The 22,141-nt window shown below is 37.3% G+C and overlaps 2 protein-coding genes and 2 pseudogenes across 2 annotated transcripts; 3 read left to right on the top strand and 1 right to left on the bottom strand.

Moving 5' to 3' along the window:
* Positions 1 to 307: 307 nt before the first annotated feature.
* On the top strand, positions 308 to 2,670 carry LOC149387188 (L-type lectin-domain containing receptor kinase IX.1 pseudogene; annotated as a pseudogene).
* Positions 2,671 to 6,358: 3,688 nt separating this feature from the next.
* LOC149387187 (L-type lectin-domain containing receptor kinase IX.1 pseudogene) lies at positions 6,359 to 8,859 on the top strand (annotated as a pseudogene).
* Positions 8,860 to 9,610: 751 nt separating this feature from the next.
* LOC149387186 (uncharacterized) lies at positions 9,611 to 10,912 on the bottom strand. The gene has a single exon (XM_089621726.1). It carries the CDS (start codon positions 10,910 to 10,912, stop codon positions 9,611 to 9,613), a length of 1,302 nt encoding a protein of 433 aa, XP_089477852.1.
* Positions 10,913 to 12,422: 1,510 nt separating this feature from the next.
* Positions 12,423 to 17,926, top strand: ALDH6B2 (aldehyde dehydrogenase 6B2). Its single transcript, XM_089623049.1, has 19 exons — positions 12,423 to 12,536; positions 12,667 to 12,773; positions 13,034 to 13,105; positions 13,203 to 13,364; positions 13,516 to 13,594; positions 13,689 to 13,843; positions 14,053 to 14,116; positions 14,225 to 14,304; positions 14,550 to 14,615; positions 14,739 to 14,789; positions 15,088 to 15,239; positions 15,846 to 15,936; positions 16,068 to 16,148; positions 16,538 to 16,615; positions 16,716 to 16,751; positions 16,845 to 16,888; positions 16,982 to 17,060; positions 17,209 to 17,299; positions 17,385 to 17,926. The coding sequence occupies exons 1-19, from the start codon at positions 12,518 to 12,520 to the stop codon at positions 17,495 to 17,497; spliced, it is 1,620 nt and encodes a 539-aa protein (XP_089479175.1). The 5' UTR covers positions 12,423 to 12,517; the 3' UTR covers positions 17,498 to 17,926.
* Positions 17,927 to 22,141: the final 4,215 nt, after the last annotated feature.

The following is a 22,141-nucleotide window of genomic DNA, read 5'->3' as shown; positions in this document are numbered from 1 at the left end:
GACTCGAGCCTTACGTACACTGTAGTCGAAAAATAGGTCAACAAAAGAACACACAAGAAATATTTAATTTAATGTACTGTTTCTATTTTCTACAAAGCTAAAGAAACAAACATATATATATATATATATATATATATATATATATATATATTTCATCCATAGGGGAATCTAAATCTAGACCGTTTCGGGTTTTTCTGATAATAAGACTCTTTCAATTCAATTACAAAAAGTTGACTTAGTCTAAAGCCATCTGAAATAACATACCCAAAAAGTACAAATAAAACCTATATATCACCAGAATTCTTAGTATTCCAACCAGAAGCTTTAATTAAATCACACTATACACCAATGAAGTCTCATCACCATTTGCTTTCACCTTCATTTCTCCTCGTTATCTTTTCATTCTTCTTTTTTTGCTTCTCCTTATCTGCCTCATCCACAAACTTCTCTTTCCTCTCTTTCTCTCCCAACGACGGCAATATAACCGTTCTTGGCTCGGCCGGAAAGGAAGCGATCGAACCCGACAACCACCCATCAATACGTCTCACTGGGACCGGGTTCAGAGGCCAAGTCTTCAATACCTCGGGCCGGGCCTACTATTCCCAGCCGGTGCAGCTTTGGAATCCCGAGACTAACGTCACCACCGACTTCGACACTTCCTTCGAGTTCTCGATTCAATTCACTAGCCAAAACAGCAACGCTTCCTCCGGCGGGATCTCCTTCTTCTTGGCAGCAGAGGAGTCTCTTGAGACTTTGTCCGGTTCCGCCCGAGGATATTTAGGTCTCTTCAACGAGACGATCGACGGGAATCTTTCCAACCGGATCGTCGCGGTGGAGTTTGACACTTACCGAGACTCATGGGACCCGAGCAACAACCATGTTGGTATCGATGTCAATTCTATCGTGTCCAAGAGGAACGCGACGTGGTCTAACACGATGGTGAGCGGCGATATTTACAGGGCTCGTGTTTCGTACAACAGCTCTTTGCAAGAGCTCAGCGTGTTCTTGAAGGATCCACAAGTTCCGGTGGATGTTGGATCGTTGAGACTAACTCATCGGGTTGATTTGAAGGAATTCCTTCCGGAGAAAGTGTTTGTCGGGTTCTCTGGGTCAAGCGGAGAAAGGATTGCGATTCAGTTGATCCGAACTTGGAATTTCACGTCAACATTAGAGTCAACAATCAAGGAGGAACATACTAGTCCTACTACTACGAAACCCAAATGGTTAGAGATCTTAATTGTAGGGTTGGCTGTTTTAGTCCTAGTCGGTTCGGGTTTGGTTTTCCTTGTTCTTTGCTTGAGAAAAAGGAGGAGGAAACTAAAGGAAGAAGAGGAAGAGGAGCGTTACATCATGGATTCGATGGACGAGGAATTCGAAATGGGAACCGGGCCAAAGAGATTTTCCTACAAGGAACTAGTTGCTGCAACAAACGGCTTCTCTGAAGAAGGGAAGCTCGGACAAGGGGGCTTTGGAGGCGTCTACAAAGGGTTTCTACGAGAGTCGAATATGGAAATTGCGGTGAAGAAGATATCGAGCAGCTCTAGGCAAGGCAAGAAAGAGTACGTCTCCGAAGTCAAGACCATAAGCCGGTTAAGGCACCGAAATTTGGTCCAGCTCATTGGATGGAGCCACGAGCGCGGCGAGTTTCTTCTAGTCTACGAGTTCATGCCCAATCTTAGCCTAGACTCCCATCTTTTTCGCAAGAAAAACCCAGCCATCCCTAGCACAAACCCTAATCTTACTCTTCCTTGGGGTTTACGGTACAAGATCGCGCAAAATTTGGCTTCGGGGTTGCTCTATCTCCACGAGGAATGGGAAAAATGCGTGGTCCATAGAGACATCAAGTCGAGCAACGTCATGTTGGACTCAAACTTCACCGCCAAGCTTGGAGATTTTGGTCTGGCAAGACTCGTCGACCACAACCCAATCCTCGGCTCTCAGGCAACCACAGTCGTGGCCGGGACGATGGGTTACATGGCTCCAGAGTATCTGATCACGGGCAAGGCCAGCGCCGAGACCGACGTGTTTAGCTTTGGGGTCGTGGTGTTAGAGTTGGCCTGTGGAAGGAAGGCCGTTGAGCACGAGGCCGAGGAGTCAAAAATCGGCTTGGTGAGTTGGGTGTGGGGTCTTAATTCAAAAGGGAATCTCCTCGAAGCCGTGGACGAGTCTCTTGGTGGTGATTATGACGCGGACGAGATGGTTCGGCTCATGAAAGTAGGGTTGTGGTGTGCTCATCCCGATCATAGTGAACGGCCATCAATTCGCAAGGCGGTTCAAGTTCTCGCCTTTGAATCTCCGCCGCCGAGTCTTCCTTTGCATGTTCCGGTGCCTAAATTCTATCCTTCACTCACCGGCATGTCAATTTCAACCACATATACTTTATCCGATACGGTGACTCGGTCAAGTACGGCCATAAATAAAATGGACAGCTCAACCGAAGGGTTTTCAGCCAAAACATGTGCTTCCCATGAATAGTTCTTATTAATACACCTCTTTATTTTCCTCTGTAGTAAATGTCGAGTGAGATTTTTCCCTTGATTAGCGTTTTATTAGGTATCCGTAGATATATAGTTATCAAATTTTTTTTTAATATGTAGATATATAGTTATTGTACGTACGCAAGTTTTGACGATTTGCGTTTGAAACAAGAAAGTGTACGTTCATTGAAAGAGGACACTTATTTTTTTTTAAAACTGACATGAATAACTCTATCTCCGCCTCTTATATGGCTATACATTGAATCCGCGAAAAGGATCGTGAGTCGTTACTCGCACCTAAAATCATTTCCGTTTTCAATATCAACGTATAGTCTATTTATACCTTTTTTTTTTTTTTTTTGTTAACGTGGACTTTTAGTGGTCCTAAGTGGTATGGATACTTTTGGCCTCCGTCACTGCCACACATTTAAAAAGTATTGTTGATATTATGTATAAATTTGTTCTAGTAATTTAAAAATGAAATAAAATAGTATCAGCTAAATAGTTTAAATTTAAATGTTTATCATTAAAACATTATAAATTTTAATTTATTTGAATAAAATAATATCAGTATTAATAAACATTTGTAATATGCTAGCTGTTTTCAATAATTGTTTTTAGAATCTAGCCAACGTTTGGTAAATTTTGCAATCTAGCTATTTATTGAAATTTACGGATATAAAATACCTAATTTACCATTTTTCTTATACTTACTTGATCAAAACACTAGCCCACGTTTGAACGGTTTGAATTTTATACAGCCAATTAATTTCAGATTTTTTCGCAATTTAATTGGATATTTAGCTAATTTAATAGGAGATTCGGTGATGTAATTAAAAGAGAAAATTTAATGCAATAAATGCACAAAAAAATTATCATAATTAACAGAAATTAACAAATCAGCGGAGATTAACAAAAATTTACAAACATTTACACTGTATTTGCTTACATGGCTATAATTTCAGCTTTTTGAATTCATAATAGGAGATTCGGTGATGTAATTAATTTTAAAAGGGAAATGAAATATTTATTTGATTGAATAAAATCAAACAAGATAACGAATATACGTAATTATGATAAAATCCCGTTGAAAATTAGAAAATAAATTTGGAAAACAAAAATACTGTATTAAATGCGTATTAAAGGAAATGAAAGAAATCGGCTCTACCTGCACATATGTAAATTTACCATAATTAACAGAAATTAACAAAGCAACGGAGATTAACAAAAATTTACGAACATTTACACTGTATTTGCTTACACGGCTATAATGTTCATTAAAGAAAAAACGCTCAATAACCAACTTTGCCAAATATATAATTTTTTTTAAAATTCGAAATATAAACCAAATATAACAAATTCGGCTACAAAACCAAGTTTCAAAACGTGGGCTAGTATTTTTGAAACCAAACCAAGGCTAATATAGTAAATACCATCTTACATAAATATGACACGTCATCAAATTTGGCTAGATTCGAAAATTAAACGAAACGTTGGCTAGATTACAATTGCAACGTTTGATGTGGCTTAAATCGACAAATTTTTCTATATATATGTATATATATATATATCAGCGACGGAGAGCTCGTAGTGAATTTCAGGGGGGGAGTTAATTTGAAAAAAAAGTTTCAGGAGGAGTTAATTTGTAAATTTTTAGAGTAAAAAAATATAATTTTTTTTAAAACGAGTCAAAAGTTTAAAGACAAAATTTTGAAGGGAGCTTGAGCTCCTCTTGGACTTACATTGGCTCCGTCCTTGATATATATATTGGTAATGCTTCCATTTTGTTCTTCTATTCTAAAAGAAATGATAAATAACAATGTGCAACTTTTTTTTAATGTCATATAGGACTCTATTTTGTGTTGGTAATTCGAAAATTATTTTATGTATCCACTGTTTGATTGAAATGGATCATAATTTTTAATATCAGATATCTTTAATATCACTATAAATAATATATTTATATCCTAAATTTGTTATTAAGTCAAATATGACTGTTTTATGATTTTCAATTGAATTTCTTAAACAACAATTAAAAAAAACAATCATATTGAAGATCATATTCTTTAGTAAATAAAAAATTTCAAGCCATTAACGTACTATTTATATTGTGATGTTAATATATCTATATATATATATATATATATATATATATTTAAAAACTATACTATTAAGATAATATTTTCCTTTTTTTTCCTCACTTTAATACTTAGTGCTTAGCTACTTGTATTTTAGAATTTCTTTATGTTCAACATCATTATAACATAATTATAGAGCAGCCATGTGCTAAAAAAAAAATCTAAATGCGCATCAAGGATTTACTTTTCAGGGAAACAGGTCGGAAACCGTCTTACCCGAAAGGATCGGTATTGATTCGACATTTATCATTTTTGTTCCAATTTCTCGGTGCTTTCCGGTGGTTTCCGATGCTTTCCGAGGGTTTTCGTTCGTCACTGGCTTTTTTTGTCAACTTTCCTTGGTTTTCGGTAGGTAAGGTTCAAGATTTTCTAAAATTTTGGTATTTTTTTCATTTTTTTATTAGTTTTTTTTTTTTTTTTTTTTTTTTTTTTTTTTTTTTTTTTTTACTTTAATCCATGATTTCAAGGGTTTGAGCAATGAATATGTGTTTATTGGTTGTTTTGTATGGTTTTCTATGTATTTTTAGGTTTAATCCGAATTAAAATGTTGATTTTTAATCCGAATATGAGTTTTTGGATTATTGTAGATGATGATTTGATGATGTATATGATAATTATGATTTCTTGAGTGGATGTTCTTGAGATAAATATGAAGCTTATGATGATTAATAATGTTCTTGAGTTGAATATGATGATGAATATGATGATTTATGATGATGAATTGATATCATATATTCATTATATGAACTATGAAGTTTACACTATAAAAAATATGTTTATTTTTGCAAAATATTTGTCTGAATACCATTCAGTTTCTTATATTTTTTTGTCGGTTTCCTCTACGGTAAATGATTTCCTGCCAATACTGATTTATCTTTTTAATTTGTTTGAATACTCATCTATTTCCCCTTCGGTAAGCCGGCTTACCCTAAAATAGAGCGAACCTTGATAATGATTAATGAGCGAGATTGAGGATTATATTGATCCTACTTTTGCAACAAGTGGCCCTATTTTTCGTATTTTTTTTTCATTTTCATTTGTCATTTTCATTTTGTACTTAAAATCATTTGTAAATAGGAGACAAAATCGCCCCCCTTAATTTATATATAAAAAATTGAAATAGTGGACCTTTAATTTTTTTTTATAGCGATATATTTTTCCTAGTGTTTTCTATTTGGTGATAAAAAAAATATATTAGCATGAGTTTTATCAAAAGAACACAAAGACACCTCTTGTCCTGAAATGCAGTAAGATTATTTGCAAAAGTTATTTCAAAATTTTAAAATGTTTTGTAAAAGTAATAATTGCATTTATTTTTATTTACAGGTAGTATTTTTTTTTCGGGTATTAAAAGTATACATAATCTGCACGTAACTACTTTTAATATATAATTTGATCAATATTATATTTCTTTATAGTTAACGTGCAATGTTTATAAATTCGAGGACTGCTATTGTAAATAATCATTTCTTATATGTAAGGACCACCAAATATACCAACTTAATTTGTTATTGTTAAAAAGTGAATGAGCATTGCGTTACTTTTCCATAAAACCTTTATTTATTTTTGTTATCTTAATTTTTAATTGCTTCAAACTAGCAATTGACAATAATATGAGACTTTCCCTGGTCAACAAATTTTAGAAAAAGCAAAGGCTGCCTAATCAGAATTATTACTACAACTATATATATCATTGAAAAACTGTACTTATCTAAACAACCCAATCATCTCTCTCTCTCTCTCTCTCTCTCATATGCCATGGCAATCTCTGAACTCCGCTGTCTGATAGCGACACTCATGTTCCTTCTTCTAAACCATCCTTCAACTCCACTGGAATTCAATTTCCCTTCAATGATCCATCCAAACCCATCACTCACCACCGAAGGAAACGCCACGTACTTGGACTCAAACCAGCTCCGACTCACCGCCAACAAAACCGACCAGATCGGCCGAGTCCGGTACGCCGACAAACTCCGCCTGTGGGACAACTCCACCGGAGAATCCAAAGAAGCCGACTTCACGGCCGAGTTCTCGTTCTCCGTCCACTCCACCGACCGAGCCCCGGGAGACGGGATCGCCTTCTTCCTCGCCCAGCCTCCGTTTCTTTTGCCGTCCGTCACCGACGGAAGCGCAATCGGACTCGTCGGCCACGACGAGCTCAACAAGAGCGCGTACCCTTTCGTCGCCGTCGAGTTCGACACTTTTTCGAACGATTTCGACCCGCCGGATCGCCGCCCTCACGTCGGAGTCAACGTGAACTCGCTGGTCTCCAACAAGACGACGCCGTGGGGGTGCGATATCGAGTCCATGCACGTGTATAACGCCACGGTGAGTTACGTCGCTAGAACTAGGAATTTGAGCGTCACGTTCACCGGTTACTTGGAGAAAGTCCGAGTTGAGCAGAGTCTTTACTTTGAAATTAGGTTATCTGAGTATTTGCCGGAATGGGTTAGCTTCGGCTTCTCGTCCGCGAATGGGCTGTTCACTTCTACGCATATCCTCCGATCTTGGTCATTCAAGTCAACCCTAGATGTCGTAGAGATTGTCGCGGTACAACCCTCGGAGCGCTCGAATTCCGGAGAGAAACTAGCGATCGCGGTGAGCATCGCCGGCGGTCTTTTCATCTTCTCTGTGGTGGGTTTGGCTCTCTTGGTGGTCTTGTGGAAGAAGGCGAAGAAGAAGAGGAGAAACTCTATCAACTATGGTGAGAATTATTCGGTTTTCGACGAGTCCATGGACGAAGAATTCGAAAAGAGCGCCGGGGCTCGGAGGTTCTCGTACGATGAATTGCTCGCCGCGACGAACAATTTCTCAGAGCAAGACAAGCTCGGGGAAGGAGGGTTCGGCGACGTGTACCGAGGCTTTCTGAAGAGCTCGAACTCTCTAGTCGCAATCAAGAGAGTGTCGCGTTGGTCGTCCCAAGGGATCAAAGAGTACGCGGCCGAGGTGAAGATCGTGAGCCGGCTAAGGCACAAAAACTTGGTGCAACTCATCGGGTATTGCCACGTGAAAACCGATCTCCTCCTCGTCTACGACTTCATGCCCAACGATAGCCTCGACTCTCGGCTCTTCCCGTTCGACAACTCAGAGACCCCGTTGCCTTGGGACGCAAGGTACAACGTGGCAAAGGGCTTAGCCTCGGCTCTTCGCTACTTGCACGAGGAGTGCGAAAAGTGCGTTTTGCACCGCGACGTGAAGCCGAGCAACGTGTTGTTGGACTCGGAGCTCAACGCTAAGCTCGGGGATTTCGGGCTTGCCAGGCTGGTCGAGCACGGGAAAGGCGCTCAAACCACGGTCCTGGCCGGGACGCTCGGGTACTTAGCCCCCGAGTGCGTGATGACTGGGCGTGCCAGCCGTGAATCCGACGTGTACGGCTTCGGGGTCGTGGCTTTAGAGATCGCGTGTGGGAAGAGAGCGATCGAGGACGAGCACGGCTTGGTCGAGTGGGTTTGGGAGCTTCGTGAGGCCGATCGGATCTTGGACTCGGCCGATCCGAGGCTATTAGGGCGGTTCGATTCGGAACAGATGGTCAGGCTTTTGCTCGTTGGGTTGTGGTGTTCACACCCGGACTGGGGTCTCAGGCCCTCGATGAAGGAGGCGAGCCACGTCCTCGATTTTCAAGCGCCGGTGCCGATTTTCCCGGCTTATTCGTCGCCGGCGTGGAAGTTCGGCCATGGAAATAAAAGCTCTGCCACTACTACTACAACAACCACCAGTGGGACCAAGTCTTCTAATTCAAGCAGCGAGGCTAGTCAATTTACCGACGTAGCAAGATAGATCGTTGACAATTTTATTTTCTTTGAAAAAAAGTCTTATCATGAACTGTAACTAATGAGCTTGTTTGTGCATGAAAAAATAAATCTCCGAGCGAAAGTACCACCACTTAAATCACATGATGGTAATGGTTTGGCCAATACTTTTTTGTTTTATTTTAACTTTTTGCTGGAGTACATATTATATGAAAAGGTACGTACGTCTGAATCATTGAGGATATTCGTTGTATTTAATAATGTAAGTTGTCCACTTACTAGACACGCTGAAGTTGTATATAGTTTAATTTAATGATTTCGTATATATCACATAAATAGTCAGCTATTTTGGCCGGAATCAGCGACTTTCAAAGTCAAACAATGTGTGCGATTAATTTGTACCACAGAGCTGGCCGCTGGTGTCTTTCAAATCTCATAGGTCTATGATGTCAGTCAAATTAATCAAGTAACATATATGATATATGAATATCGCTAAGCTAACTTATATTTGTTTTGTAAAAAACAATTTTTAGCAACATTAAAAAATTTATTACTTTTTTTTTTTCCTTTCAGTTGAAAACTATCTATAGCTGGGAGCGAAGCGAATCCAATTTAATTAAAAATAATTGCTTAAAAGAATATATATATATATATATATATATATATATATATATATATATAATATATTATCTATCTACATCCAGCTCTAGTTTAAAAAAAATAAAAAAATAAAAATAAAAATTAAGGTAAGCAATCCTAAAGCATGCCCACAATAATGTCCCACTTTATAAAAAAAAGTGTATTCTCATTTAATCCCAAATTTACCATTTATGTAATATAACTACAAGTAAATATTAGGGGTATAACTACAAATATTTATCCCTTCTTTTAAAGTTTTACTCTTTATAACATGATCATTTCTTCCCGATTTTTGGATATCATAGAGATATGTTGTTTTTCTCAATCGCGTCATTGCCTATGAATGGATTAGGAAATATGATTTAAAACCAATTTTGCAAACGATTAGAGTCTTAATCTTCCCCTCTTTTTTCCGAGTAATTCGAAACTCCTGCGTGATCATTTTCGTAGTTAAAACCTTCCGCCAATAAACATAAATTTTCAGTGATTACCCTGTAATGTAAATTTTGGCTCTGCCAGTGTGTTTTGCTTATTTTTAAGACGTTGAGAAGTGATACATAAAACTCTTCTCTTTAAAAGATACTTGCATCTAAGACATATGTAGGGTTTATGTTTCATAAGTGTTTTTTTTCAATACAATTACAAAAGCTCCATAACTTGTAATTGTATAATATCCCACAATCACATTGAACCAGTTATTTTCTGTGCTCGCAATAGGTTTGTCCCACTCCAGAGGGTTTCCACTGCTCGAAATTGCCCGATCAGTCCATGGCCGTGAAATTCTTCCGAATTCCACGTCAAATTCAAACCAAGCATCACTGTCTCTCTGCATGAAATACACGCAGTTTCTTCTGCAACCGACTTCCTCAGCGCAAACCGAAACGCAACAGTCATTCCCAAGAAACAACGTCCTCTCTCCCAAACTCTCCATCTTCACCCACGAAAGATCTTTAAATCGAAGCCGATAAACCTCCACGGAGTCGAACACGCCATTATTACTCGCTCCGCCGGATAAAAGAAAGACGAGCAAAATCTCTCCATCGGACTCGATGAGACACTCCTTAAATCCCCAGAACGGGACGGAAGGGACAACCCTAATTTTCCCGAGAGCCGTGATCTCGTACCGGTCACTATCTCCGACGCTATCGATCACCGCGAGAGCCCCTTGAGAGCTCAACGCGTAGAACTTTCCCCGGAACCCGATCAGATTCGTGAAGCTCATGTCATCGCCGCTGACCTTCTTCGGCTCGACGAACGAGAAGACTTGCTCATTAGGCCGGAAATAAATGAACGCCGGCGAAGTAATCCCGGTGGCGGCCATGAGAACTCGATCACCACACGTACCGGGCCTTCGAAAGTCATATCGGAGAGGCCGCCCCGAAAAGGCAGCGCATGCGACCGGGGTGTCATGATCCGGGAGTTCTCGGGATCTCTGTCCCTGTTTCTCCACCGGATCGAAATAACAGAGCTTAGACGGGTCCGAAGAGCCTCTCTTGAAGAAGAACCCGTGTGAACAACCGGCAAAGCGGTGGTCGAGAGGGCAATAATTGACCTGCCTGTATGATTCCCTGTTCCTCTTGTACCAGTAAGTCCAATATTCGCTGCGAAACTCTATGTCGCACTCGAGCGATCGGATCGGAGTCGGGTCGCCGGAGACGATGACGTGGCGGGATTGTGTCTTCGTGGCCCGGCGATGAGCTGACGAGTTGTGGTGTTTGGTGTTTGTTGAGTTCCATGACTTGGTTGCGACGCCGAAGTTGAGGGTTTTGAGTGTGTTTGGGTTGTCGGAAATGTGTTTGATGAGGCGTTTTGGGAGGTTAGGCCATGATTGTGAGCCTTCTTTGTTACCGTTATTTTGAGGTGCTCTCCGTTGATGATGTAGATCACCAAATGGCTTCGCTTTCCTCATATTCATATTAAGAGTAAGACTTTCTGTTGCTTTTGGAAGATACGTTTAAAGAGCTTTTTGGGGTCGATATATATAAAGTCAAATAGACGTGGTCACCAAGTATATCTTGGGCTACAAGGTGCAGGGTTTTATTATAGTAATATTTCTTTTAAAAATAATTTGGATGCATATTATTCTTTTTTATTATAATAAGGAAATGATAGCAAACTAATTCGTTTAGCAGAAGAAAAGATACCCCTTATTTCCCTCCGAAAATGAGTACCCGAATACGGAATAACAGTTCCCGAAAATATTTATTAATATGCGTTTATATAGATGTTTTTTTTTTAAGTACTTACACACAGTTGTTGGAATTCAGAGTTTTGGGTTTTCTGAATGAGAAGTTTGAGAGAAAGATAACAAGAGAAAAAATAAATCTCTGTAGTATTGAGTTTATGGAAAGCTCTGCTGATGAAACAGTAAGAAAACAACCGACATAACCAGGAAACGACATAAAACAGAGCACACATATCACTCTCTCAAGTTCGTGACTTTGCTTGGTGGTTAGATGCTTGTTTAATAAGTTGCTCGACTCCAATTTGATTCCTGATCAGTGTAACGCTTTGCTTCGGATATTAAGAAAAACGACAATTTTTTGTCAAAAACGACAAAACCGGAAAACGACAACGAAGGAAAAACAACATCACAATGAAAAACGACAAAAAAAGAGAAACAGTGGAAAATCGAAAAAACGACATATTTCCTCAAAAGGGAAACGATGACATCACAATAGAAAACGACAAAAAGGACAAAAATATAGGAAATAATATTAAGAAATATGACATCACAACAAAAAACGATAAAAAGGGAAAATGAAGAAAAACGACGACAAAGAAAAATGACATTACAACGAAAAACGACAAAAAAAATTGATGAAAAACGACATCACAACAAAAAATGACAAAATATCTCAAACGACAAAAAAAAAAGATGGAAATCGCCGAAAAAGACGACAAAACGTAAAACATGCGTTTCGATGGCCTCTGACCCCGGCAGTGATTTCCCCACTAAATTTCAACAAATTTCGTCGAAATTAAAATCTTGCATGCGTTCAAGTTATTCATTTTAAATAAGTTGCCTATGTTCCTATATACAAAGCATTACCAAACATGACAACCAATCACATTAACACTAACAGACGGAAATCGAAACACTAAAAAATTAGAGGACGAAATCATGAAAATAATATATTAGTATGAAGTATAAACTTTTGGAATTATTTGGGTAACTACTACTACTACTACTATGTATTTAAATTCTCGTCACACTTTTCTATGAATTAAATTTCTTTAATTTAATTTTTGGGTTGTAAGATGACTGGATCTTTACGTGTCTTTGCGTTAATCCAAAATATTTCTATTAATCTTAGCTGTACGATAATCTTTTATATTAAAATCCCACTCTTTAATCGGCACCGTCAGATTCATCTTTGATAACCAATCCAACGGTTAGTATTTCTTATCAAGTCACTTCTGATACGCAGAAAGATCATTCGACTTATTTAGACATACTCGCTGACGCTGAGCTCAGTCACGCTCAAACTATCATCCAAATCATCGAAATCCAATGTCTCAAGTTCATCGAGGTTTGAGCTTTAATTTACATGAAGGAAAAAAAAAGAGTTTAAATCTCTCATATCTATATTCGAAAGGTGGTTTTTACGGTCCGAATTTGATCGTGTGTTGTTTTTTTTTTTTTTTTTTTGTGCGTGATAGTATTTGCAGCGAGGAATTTGAAGGCTCTGAGGCCTCAGATATTCGCTATGAGAAGCTCTGGATTTTCCACCGCTGCCGAGCCGTCAAAAAAGAAGTCTAGTCCTCCGGTAATCTCTATGTTTATTTCCCGGGGAATCGATCGCGTTCTTCAGTGGAATAGTATGCGAGTTTCGCACTGAGATATTGGTCTGGTTTGCATATTCTATTTGGAAACTCAACTTAAAAATCATAGGAACTTGAAGCCAATTCGTTTAAAACTTGAATGAATGGGTATCGAAATGTTAATCAGGAAAGTCTGTGCCAACGACTCAATCGATGTGATTTGTTTAATAATTTATTAATTTTGGAGTTTTTTTATTTTTGGTAGAGGGTTCCGAATCTGATTGGAGGCGCTTTTGTCGGTTCGCAGTCATCTTCATATATCGACGTTGTAAATCCCGTGAGTTCATAAGATTCTTTAAACTCTCTATGGTGTGTTTTTTTTATTTTATTTTATAAATTAAGATGAAAAATAATGTAATCATTTTCTAATACAGGCGACGCAAGAAGTTGTTTCCCAAGTTCCGTTGACTACAAATGAAGAGTTTAGAGCTGCGGTTTCTGCGGCAAAGCAGGCATTTCCACTGTGGCGTAACACACCCATCACGACCCGTCAACGGATTATGTTTAAACTTCAAGAGCTTATTCGTAGAGACATGGTTAGTATTGTGCATTGTGATTGCTTATTAAGAAAACAATTTAGATTGCCATGAATAAGCCATTGCCCAATCTCAGCTCTCTGTATTTGTTCTAAGTCCTCGTTGACACTGGGTTGAGTAACCGAGAGATCGTTGTACAATTTTGGTTCAGGACAAACTTGCTCTGAACATCACAACCGAACAGGGAAAGACTCTGAAGGACGCACAAGGAGATGTTTTTCGCGGGCTTGGTTCGTCCGATTTACTTGGGCATTTCAAGTATATTGGATTATCGACAAATAAATTGTGGTTAACGTTAGTCATAAGTGTTTATCATTATTGTAGAGGTGGTGGAACATGCTTGTGGTATGGCAACTTTGCAGATGGGAGAGTATGTCTCCAATGTATCCAATGGTATTGACACGTACAGCCTCAGAGAGCCTCTCGGTGTTTGTGCCGGGATTTGTCCTTTTAACTTCCCCGCAATGATTCCATTATGGGTGAGTCTCACAAGTACTTATCCCTTGACATTGGATCATTTTTTTTCTCTCGTTTACTTGCGAAAATGGTTACAAGTAAAATTGCTTGTTCACTTAAAGATGTTTTCTCTGTTATGTTTGTAGTAGTAGCAGCTGTAGTGTTCTCACACGGCACCCCCCAAAAAAAGGATAGTGAAATCTGAATGTTTGTTTCATTGATCTTACTACAGATGTTCCCGGTTGCAGTTACATGTGGAAACACATATGTTTTGAAGCCATCAGAAAAAGACCCAGGTGATACAAGGCCTAATATGACATGACCAATGTAAAATATTAGTACTACTATAAAATTATAAGTTCTGCCGTAAAACTGATTTGTTTTCTTTTCGTGTTACTTATCAGGAGCTTCAATCATGCTTGCTGAGTTAGCAATGGAAGCGGGTTTACCCAAGGGTGTTTTAAATATTGTTCATGGCACAAATGTATGTAGTTATTCATCTGCTTTTCTCTCACCTTCTGTCATATATTGTCTTTTAGTAGTCCTTTATATATGTATACATCTTGTAATCTATACATATTCCATATTAGAACCTCGTATTATTTGTTCGCACACCTTTTTTTTTGTGATTCCTCAAGAGCAATTCATAAGTTATTTTTTTTGCTCTATCTGAAATTACTAGTTGTATCATTGACAAATTGGAAGCCTAAATGTTTATTTCCATTGCAGGATGTTGTTAATGCAATCTGTGATGACGAAGATATCAAAGCTATCTCATTTGTTGGGTCTAACACTGTAAGTAGTGTCCATTCAAATCTTAATCCTAGGAAAAAAAAAAGATGCTCTTACCAGCAACACATTATTGATTCTCTCTCCCTCTCGCTTTTCCTCATCTTTGTTATAAATTTGCCATCGAAGGCTGGGATGCATATATATTCAAGGGGAGCGGCTAAGGGGAAGCGTGTCCAGGTACCTCTTCCACTTTGCTAATTCAGTTTACAATGTATTCTTTTAATTTATTTTTCGTAAATGTTCTGTTACGAAGCTCGTTCATTTTTATAAATAGAAAACAGGATAAACGGAATACACCGATAGTTTCCATATTTACTATAATCTTCCTTTTCATAGACCAATACAACTTCTAACTATTCCATATTCAACCCATAATTATCTACTAATTATTGAATTACTATGCTCTTTAGATCCTAACATATTCATGTGTCACTTGAACTGAAACTAAAATAAAATCCGTTCTCTATTGTTTCAGTCCAATATGGGAGCCAAAAATCACGCGATTGTACTCCCTGATGCAAGCGTGGATGCTACCTTAAATGCCCTTGTCGCCGCTGGATTTGGGGCCGCAGGACAGAGGTGCATGGCACTCAGCACGGTTGTGTTCGTTGGAGATTCCAAGCCATGGTACTGCGAATTCTATCGTTCTATATTTTTTCTGTGTAAACTTAATTCAAGTGCTCATGTTAGACCTATTATTACATTAAAGTCGGAAGGGTGGAAAGCAGGAAGAGGTTTAGTCTATATCTTAATTAAGGGCAGTTTAGTCTTTTGACTAATTACCTAGGTTATGTTATTAATAAGGGTTAGCCGTCAGATTTTTGGTTTCTCAGCTTTAATTTATCAGAAGTAATATAGAGAGTAGATTAAGGAGAGATCAGGCCTAACTCTCAAACTGGATTGTTCATGAATAAATAGTCACTTCTGCCCGAATTTCGATCAAATTATCAACAACTTGAATCCTATTATCTGACTTGGAATCCATGAGAAGTTGTTATTTTAATTCTGTTAGTAAGGGAATTAACGATTAAAACTTTATTAAAGCATGGACCTCAAATTTCAGAGGTCTTTGCCATACTCCTTCCTGCTATTGTAGAAATAGTTACGACCAAATACCCATTTTGGCAGGTTAAAGCTTGAGGAATTAGGGAAATATTAATCACCAGAATATTTCCATATTTTTTGGGTTTTTGTTGTCATATAATGGGCATATGAATGTTTTACTTATCGAAGGGAGGACAAACTAGTGGAGCGTGCCAAAGCTCTCAAAGTAAATGCAGGAACTGAACCAGATGCTGATTTAGGTCCAGTAATTAGCAAGCAGGTAAGTGAAATGAATTTATTCCACCAGCATTAATTTGAGAGCTTTTTTTATTTGCACAAACTAGACCCACTTACTCACCCTTGAAGCTTCTTGAGATTTTCCAATCGGTACTCAAATTCTTGCACTCGCAGGCGAAGGAACGGATATGCAAATTGATTCAAAGCGGCGTTGATAGTGGTGCTAGATTAACACTCGATGGAAGAGATATTGTCGTACGTCTCTTTCGTTATCTATGTTTAGCACCACTGATGAAGAAGAATGCCATGGGGTTTAAATTGGTCATAGCCTCGAGAACATTGACCAGCCTTTTGCACTTTTGTATTGCTTGGTCATTGCCTGAATTTTGTTGCAGCATAGCTTCTTGCATAAAATCTATGAAGTTGAACTCTAGATTTGTTCACTTTGAACTTGAGCGTTTGCATAATGAGTATTGTGATTGAAATTTGAACTCTACATTTTGTTTCTAGTGAGTGCATTTGGTTACTGTGTTTTTTATTCTATCTTTTACAATGAACCTTTAATACCCTTTTTTTTTCTTTATTAATTTATTTTTCTTTGGTCTTTACACTGGAAGTTTCTGTGAATTGTCATTGCCAAATAGGTCCCGGGATATGAGCAGGGAAATTTTATTGGTCCCACCATCTTATCAAATGTCAGACCAGACATGGAATGTTATAAGGTGTGCTCTTCGATTTTCCACAATAAATGGTTATTTGCAGTTTTTTTTTTTTTTTTTTTTTTTTTTTTTTTTAACCGTTATCTACATGTTCTTCGTCCAGGAGGAGATTTTCGGACCAGTTCTTCTCTGCTTACAGGTCTGTTAGCTAGTCCATTTACGCTCCAATACTTGTATAGAAGATATGCATCAAATATTAAAAAATGTTCGCCCGTTGTTTGTTGTCTATCAGGCTGAGAGCTTAGACGAGGCCATAAACATTGTTAACAAAAACAAGTACTTTGTTCTTATCTTCTCTGCCTCTGAATCCCCAGTCATATACTAAAACTATATCTCTTACTTTACATTGGTGTTACACTTGGGTATTAGATACGGAAATGGTGCTTCAATATTCACAACATCCGGTATCGCTGCAAGGAAATTTCAGACCGAGATCGAGGCTGGGCAGGTAAATTAATCTCGCTCTCAAATGCGTGCGCGCGCGCACACACACACATATATATATATATATATATATATATATATATATATATATATATATATATATATATATATATATTAATCACAAGTTGGCTCATATCTGAATGTCATCTCAGGTCGGCATCAACGTTCCGATTCCAGTTCCGTTGCCGTTTTTCTCGTTCACCGGCTCCAAGGCTTCTTTTGCAGGAGACCTTAATTTCTACGGTGAAAAAGAATTTCTTTTTATAATTGTTGCATTATATTAAGGATATAAAGGCTTGTGTAATATATTTTTATCTTCCTTGCACAGGCAAAGCAGGAGTGAACTTCTATACACAGATCAAAACTGTGACTCAGCAATGGAAGGACCTGCCCGGTGGCGCAGGTGTTAGCCTAGCGATGCCGACCTCTCAAAGGACATAAAAGAAAAGGAAAACAGCGAAAAAGCTTCAGTCAGGTTTCTGTGTACAGCTTTGGTTGAACCATTAATAAAAGAGCATTTTATTGCCTTGTTTCTTGGATTATGTAACATTGTTCAAGATATGAGTCGTGTTACTTTAAAATAAAGAAAATCGAGTTCACTGATAATTTATTTCACACAAAAATGTGGATTTCTTCACATAACATGCTGAAGTATATTTGTGTTAGAGAAGTGATATCTAACAGCGGAACAACGCATCAGCGTAGACAAAAATGTCGGCAAAATGTGTGGTCCCCAGTGCACAGAATTGTGGGTCCCAGTACAACTTTGCCTCTGCTGATCCGCTGATTGCGATGTTGAAAATCATTTCTGTTTGCGTTAACATTGTACAAAAATTAATAGAAAAACCGTTTAATCGATAATTGAGCTGATCTGAAACAGAAATTCTGTGGCACAACATTGTGAAATTCGGTCTTTTGATAGTGATTTTTTCTTGATCCTAGATTTTCTCTTTTATTAAAAAAAAAATTGAAGAAATTGTTGAGATGCATAATGAGTACATGATATATAATGACGGGAGGAAATAACCTTTATTGATATACACAAATAGGTGAAGGGGATATATATACACAAACACGCATAAAAATGAAAGAGACATCAAATTTTTTACAAGAAGCTAAGAAACGTGGATGAAATGATGATAGTGTTAAATATGAATAGAAATACCCGGGTTAATTCCCCTCCTCTCCCTTGGGATCATCTTTGTTGTCCTCGTCTTTGGACTCTTCCTCGTCTTTGGGATCGTCTTTCCCGTCTTCTCCCTTGGGCTCGTCCTCGTCTTTGGGCTCATCTTTGTTGTCCTCGTCTTTGGACTCATCCTCGTCTTTGAGATCATCTTTCCCGTCCACTCCCTTGGGCTCGTCCTCGTCTTTGGGCTCATCTTTGTTGTCCTCGTCTTTGGACTCATCCTCGTCTTTGGGATCATCTTTCCCGTCCACTCCCTTGGGCTCGTCCTCGTCTTTGGGCTCATCCTCGTCTTTGGGATAATCTTTCCCGTCCTCTCCCTTGGGCTCGTCCTCATCCAAGGCACGGGATTTTCGAACCTGCGCTTCCACATATTTCACGCCGTGTTCTAAAACACCTCCACTCTCTCCACCCAAGCCCAGAAGCTTCCTCGTAGCTCTTGTGCTAGTGAAACACGACGGATAAGCCACAGTTAGAAGAGTTACCACAAGGACAACCTTTAATGAACCTCCCATTTTGTATGCTCGATCAATATTACTGCTTTCCCTTTTTCCTCCCAATACTAAATATTTATCTGTGTTTTTTGCACACTTATTTGGAATCGATGGATGTGTATTTATATACTCATTGAGAACAATAAGACTCCTACTTTTTTTTTACATTTCACTTGGGTATGTTTATATACTCATTGAGAACAATAAGACTCCTACTTTTTTTTTACATTTCACTTGGGTATGTTTATATACTCATTGAGAACAATAAGACTCCTACTTTTTTTTTTGGACTCAAATATAAGTAAAATATATTATCAACTAATTAAGGAGCAATTATGTCAGTAGTTCAATAGTCCACTCTGCTTTTAAAAAATAGTCAAAATTTCATTTTATTAAAAAAAATAGTCTACCAGGTCTGCAATAAATTAATTAAGTAAAGAGTAAATTAAATTAACTAAAAGAATAAATTATGTTAATTAATTTATTGCGGGCGTGGTGAACTATTTTCTTAATAAAAAATTTCTTAATAAAATGAAACTTTTACTAGAAAATTGAAAAAGTTAAGATCGACTAGTTGCAACTTGCAACAAATTCTTTACTAATTAATCCCCTTCATAATTAATTGTGCTTGCACACAACTGTGGGACTTGCATGGATTTGTAAGACGGAGGGTCAATACAATACATATACAATCTCATTCATATTCAGTGTTTGCATTAGCCGCTCTATTGTTCCAAAATGCTCGTATAATAAACCCACGGATATATGGTTCAGTTCAGTTATGAAATGAGAATGACTCTATAAAATTACAATGCATGAAAAGAAACCGCCATTATTATTGATAAAAAAAAAACCGACATTATTGCAATAATATAATATAAATATAGACAAATACATGAGGAGTTGGCGATACACACTTAAACAGACATCAAATGAATACAGAGCAAGAAGCGAAGCATAATGGATTGATGAAATGAAATAATAATAATATTAATCGGAAGCCCCAAAAACAGTGTCGATGATATCCCCGGAGACTTCACCGACATTTTGAACTGCCTGTATCTCCTTCGGGATCATTCTCATCCACAATATCGTGTTCTAAAACAGCTTCAGTACTCTCTCCATCCAAGCCCAGAAGCTTTCTTGCGCTAGTAAAAGACGATGAATAAGCCACAGTTAGAAGAGTTACCACAAGGACAACCTTTACTATTGAACCCCCCCATTATGTGCACGATGATCAATATTGCCGCTTTCCCTTTTTCCTCTCTGTACTATATATATATATGATATGTTTGTGTGTTTTGCTGACTTTAGTAGCTAGGGATCGATCATATTTATACTCATTCGGATCAATCAATCTCCTCATGTTGCTTCATTAGATGATCTTTTTATTCAGCTTTTCTTTCCTTTTTGGACAAAGTATCTTCTCAACTGGATCATATATTAATTAACTAATAATATCTTTGCACTCGATATCGTTTGTGCTTATTTGCACCTGCGGGATTTGGAATACTTGATTGGTCAAAATATCTTATCAACTGAATCGATCATACCACCCTCTATAATTATTATTTCATTATTTTTATTCTCTTACTATCGTAATGTTTTTCCACGACTGTTGGATTTTCATGAACTTGTAATACGGAGATTTCAGAAAGACACAATCATTCATTGTTTACGTATTTATCTGCACTATCAAACATTATTTATTCATATCTTTTTTTCTTTTCGGGCTCTATATATTCCAATATTAGCAAAAGACCACTCAACTAATAATTTCTTATTACTAGGAACTTGAGTGGATCAACAAATAATCTCAATTAAAATAATCATAATTATTAGTATATACCTACGGCTTGTAGCTAGTTATACTTGTGATACGAAATCCATGGATAAGAAGAACAAGAAAGAATTTTAACGCAAAATTTAGACGCAAAAGAAAAATATTTGGAGAAAACTGTTGTCTTACCATATTACCAAAATATAAATATTTTATTGTTGATTTGATATAGCTTACTATGCTCTAGGGCTGAGATATTCGCAGGAGATTCGGCAAAATACTGTGTTAATTAATGTGGATATTTATGAAATATACAATATGTATTCGAACGATCAATCTCGATATCGCGATTCTAAAATTGAACGCCGGTGAAACTCCATCAATCGATGCCGCCACTCACCACCATCAGTGAGTTTTTTTATAGTAAAAAACGTCTCCACTTTTTCCGTAAAATATATAATAGTATAAGATAAATACGTCCAAGGGTCTTCATGAGTACTGCGCAGAATCAGCGGTAATGCATATGTAATGTACTGAAGATGAGAAGGACCCACAAAATACAAAACTTAATATATGTCATTAACTTGTGACCGCTTACAGCGGTTTTGCACTTACGAAAATCGTTTCTAAAAGGGAAAATATCGCATTTATACCCTGTGTTTTAGTGAAATGTCGAGTTTAACCCTTGGTTTTCAAAAATGTCGAGTTCATACCCTCTGTTTAACTAAAATGACGAAATTATACCCTGAAATGAATAATAGCGTCACAAATCTCTCTTTCATTGATATTAACTCTTATATAAGAAAAACCAAATCAAATCTAAATCAGTGTTCTAACTTCCAAATTCTCAATTTTGAAATAAAAATAGCCTTAAATTGAAATTAAATACTAAAACTCATACCTCCTAAGAAATGACTTCATTCCGTGTTCGAATTGTAACTCTAAATTCTGGATTCTCTGTTCGAATATGCGATTTTGATGACTATCAACTATCGATGTTTACCCATTTGTCTCTTTCTGTGTTCTTCACGATTAAGATACTGTTGTTTATTTTTTAGTTTTTAAATAAATTACATATATGGCGCGAATGAATAAAGATAATTGGTGTTTATATATACATATTATAGTCAACGTCAATGAAAAGTCAATAAAAAGAATATTCGTGACACTGTTGTCTATTTCAGGGTATAATTTCGTCATTTTAGTTAAACATGGGGTATAATTTCGTCATTTTAGTTAAACAGAGGGTATGAACTCGACATTTTTGAAAACCGATGGTTAAACTCGACATTTCACTAAAACACATGGTATAAATGTGTTATTTTCCCTTTCTAAAATTACTTAACGTGATATTTAGCTGGTTGTTCGATATTATGTTGTTGGAACTATTTGTTGGACAACTTTTTGATTTTAGCAAGCTTAATTAAATCAATAATCAATCAAACAATAAACTAAAAACGGTAAAGGCACACGGAATTGATAATCATGTTCGGTGATAAAGCACTTATTCAGGGGGATTGATACGTTCGGGTGAAAAAAATACACTATATCTATTGTCAAAGGAACATGAATATTAAGTTTGATGACTCTCTTACAAATACTTTCGTCTTTGACTTCTCCAATGGATG

The sequence above is a fragment of the Urtica dioica genome, chromosome 8, assembly GCF_054948205.1.
Source record: "Urtica dioica subsp. dioica isolate 48M chromosome 8, U.dioica_male_clone48M_v1_H2, whole genome shotgun sequence".
NCBI classification, from domain to species: domain Eukaryota; kingdom Viridiplantae; phylum Streptophyta; class Magnoliopsida; order Rosales; family Urticaceae; genus Urtica; species Urtica dioica.
The sequence above is the reverse complement of the archived record's forward strand: the minus strand, read 5'-3'. Positions and strand labels throughout refer to the sequence as shown.

Coding starts and splice junctions, on each gene's coding strand:
- LOC149387186 (XM_089621726.1), bottom strand. CDS start 10,912: ATGAGGAAAGCGAAGCCATTTGGTGATCTACATCATCAACGGAGAGCA.
- ALDH6B2 (XM_089623049.1), top strand. Junction 13,365..13,515: donor AGCTTATTCGTAGAGACATG/GTTAGTATTGTG, acceptor ATTTTGGTTCAG/GACAAACTTGCTCTGAACAT. Junction 13,844..14,052: donor CCGCAATGATTCCATTATGG/GTGAGTCTCACA, acceptor ATCTTACTACAG/ATGTTCCCGGTTGCAGTTAC.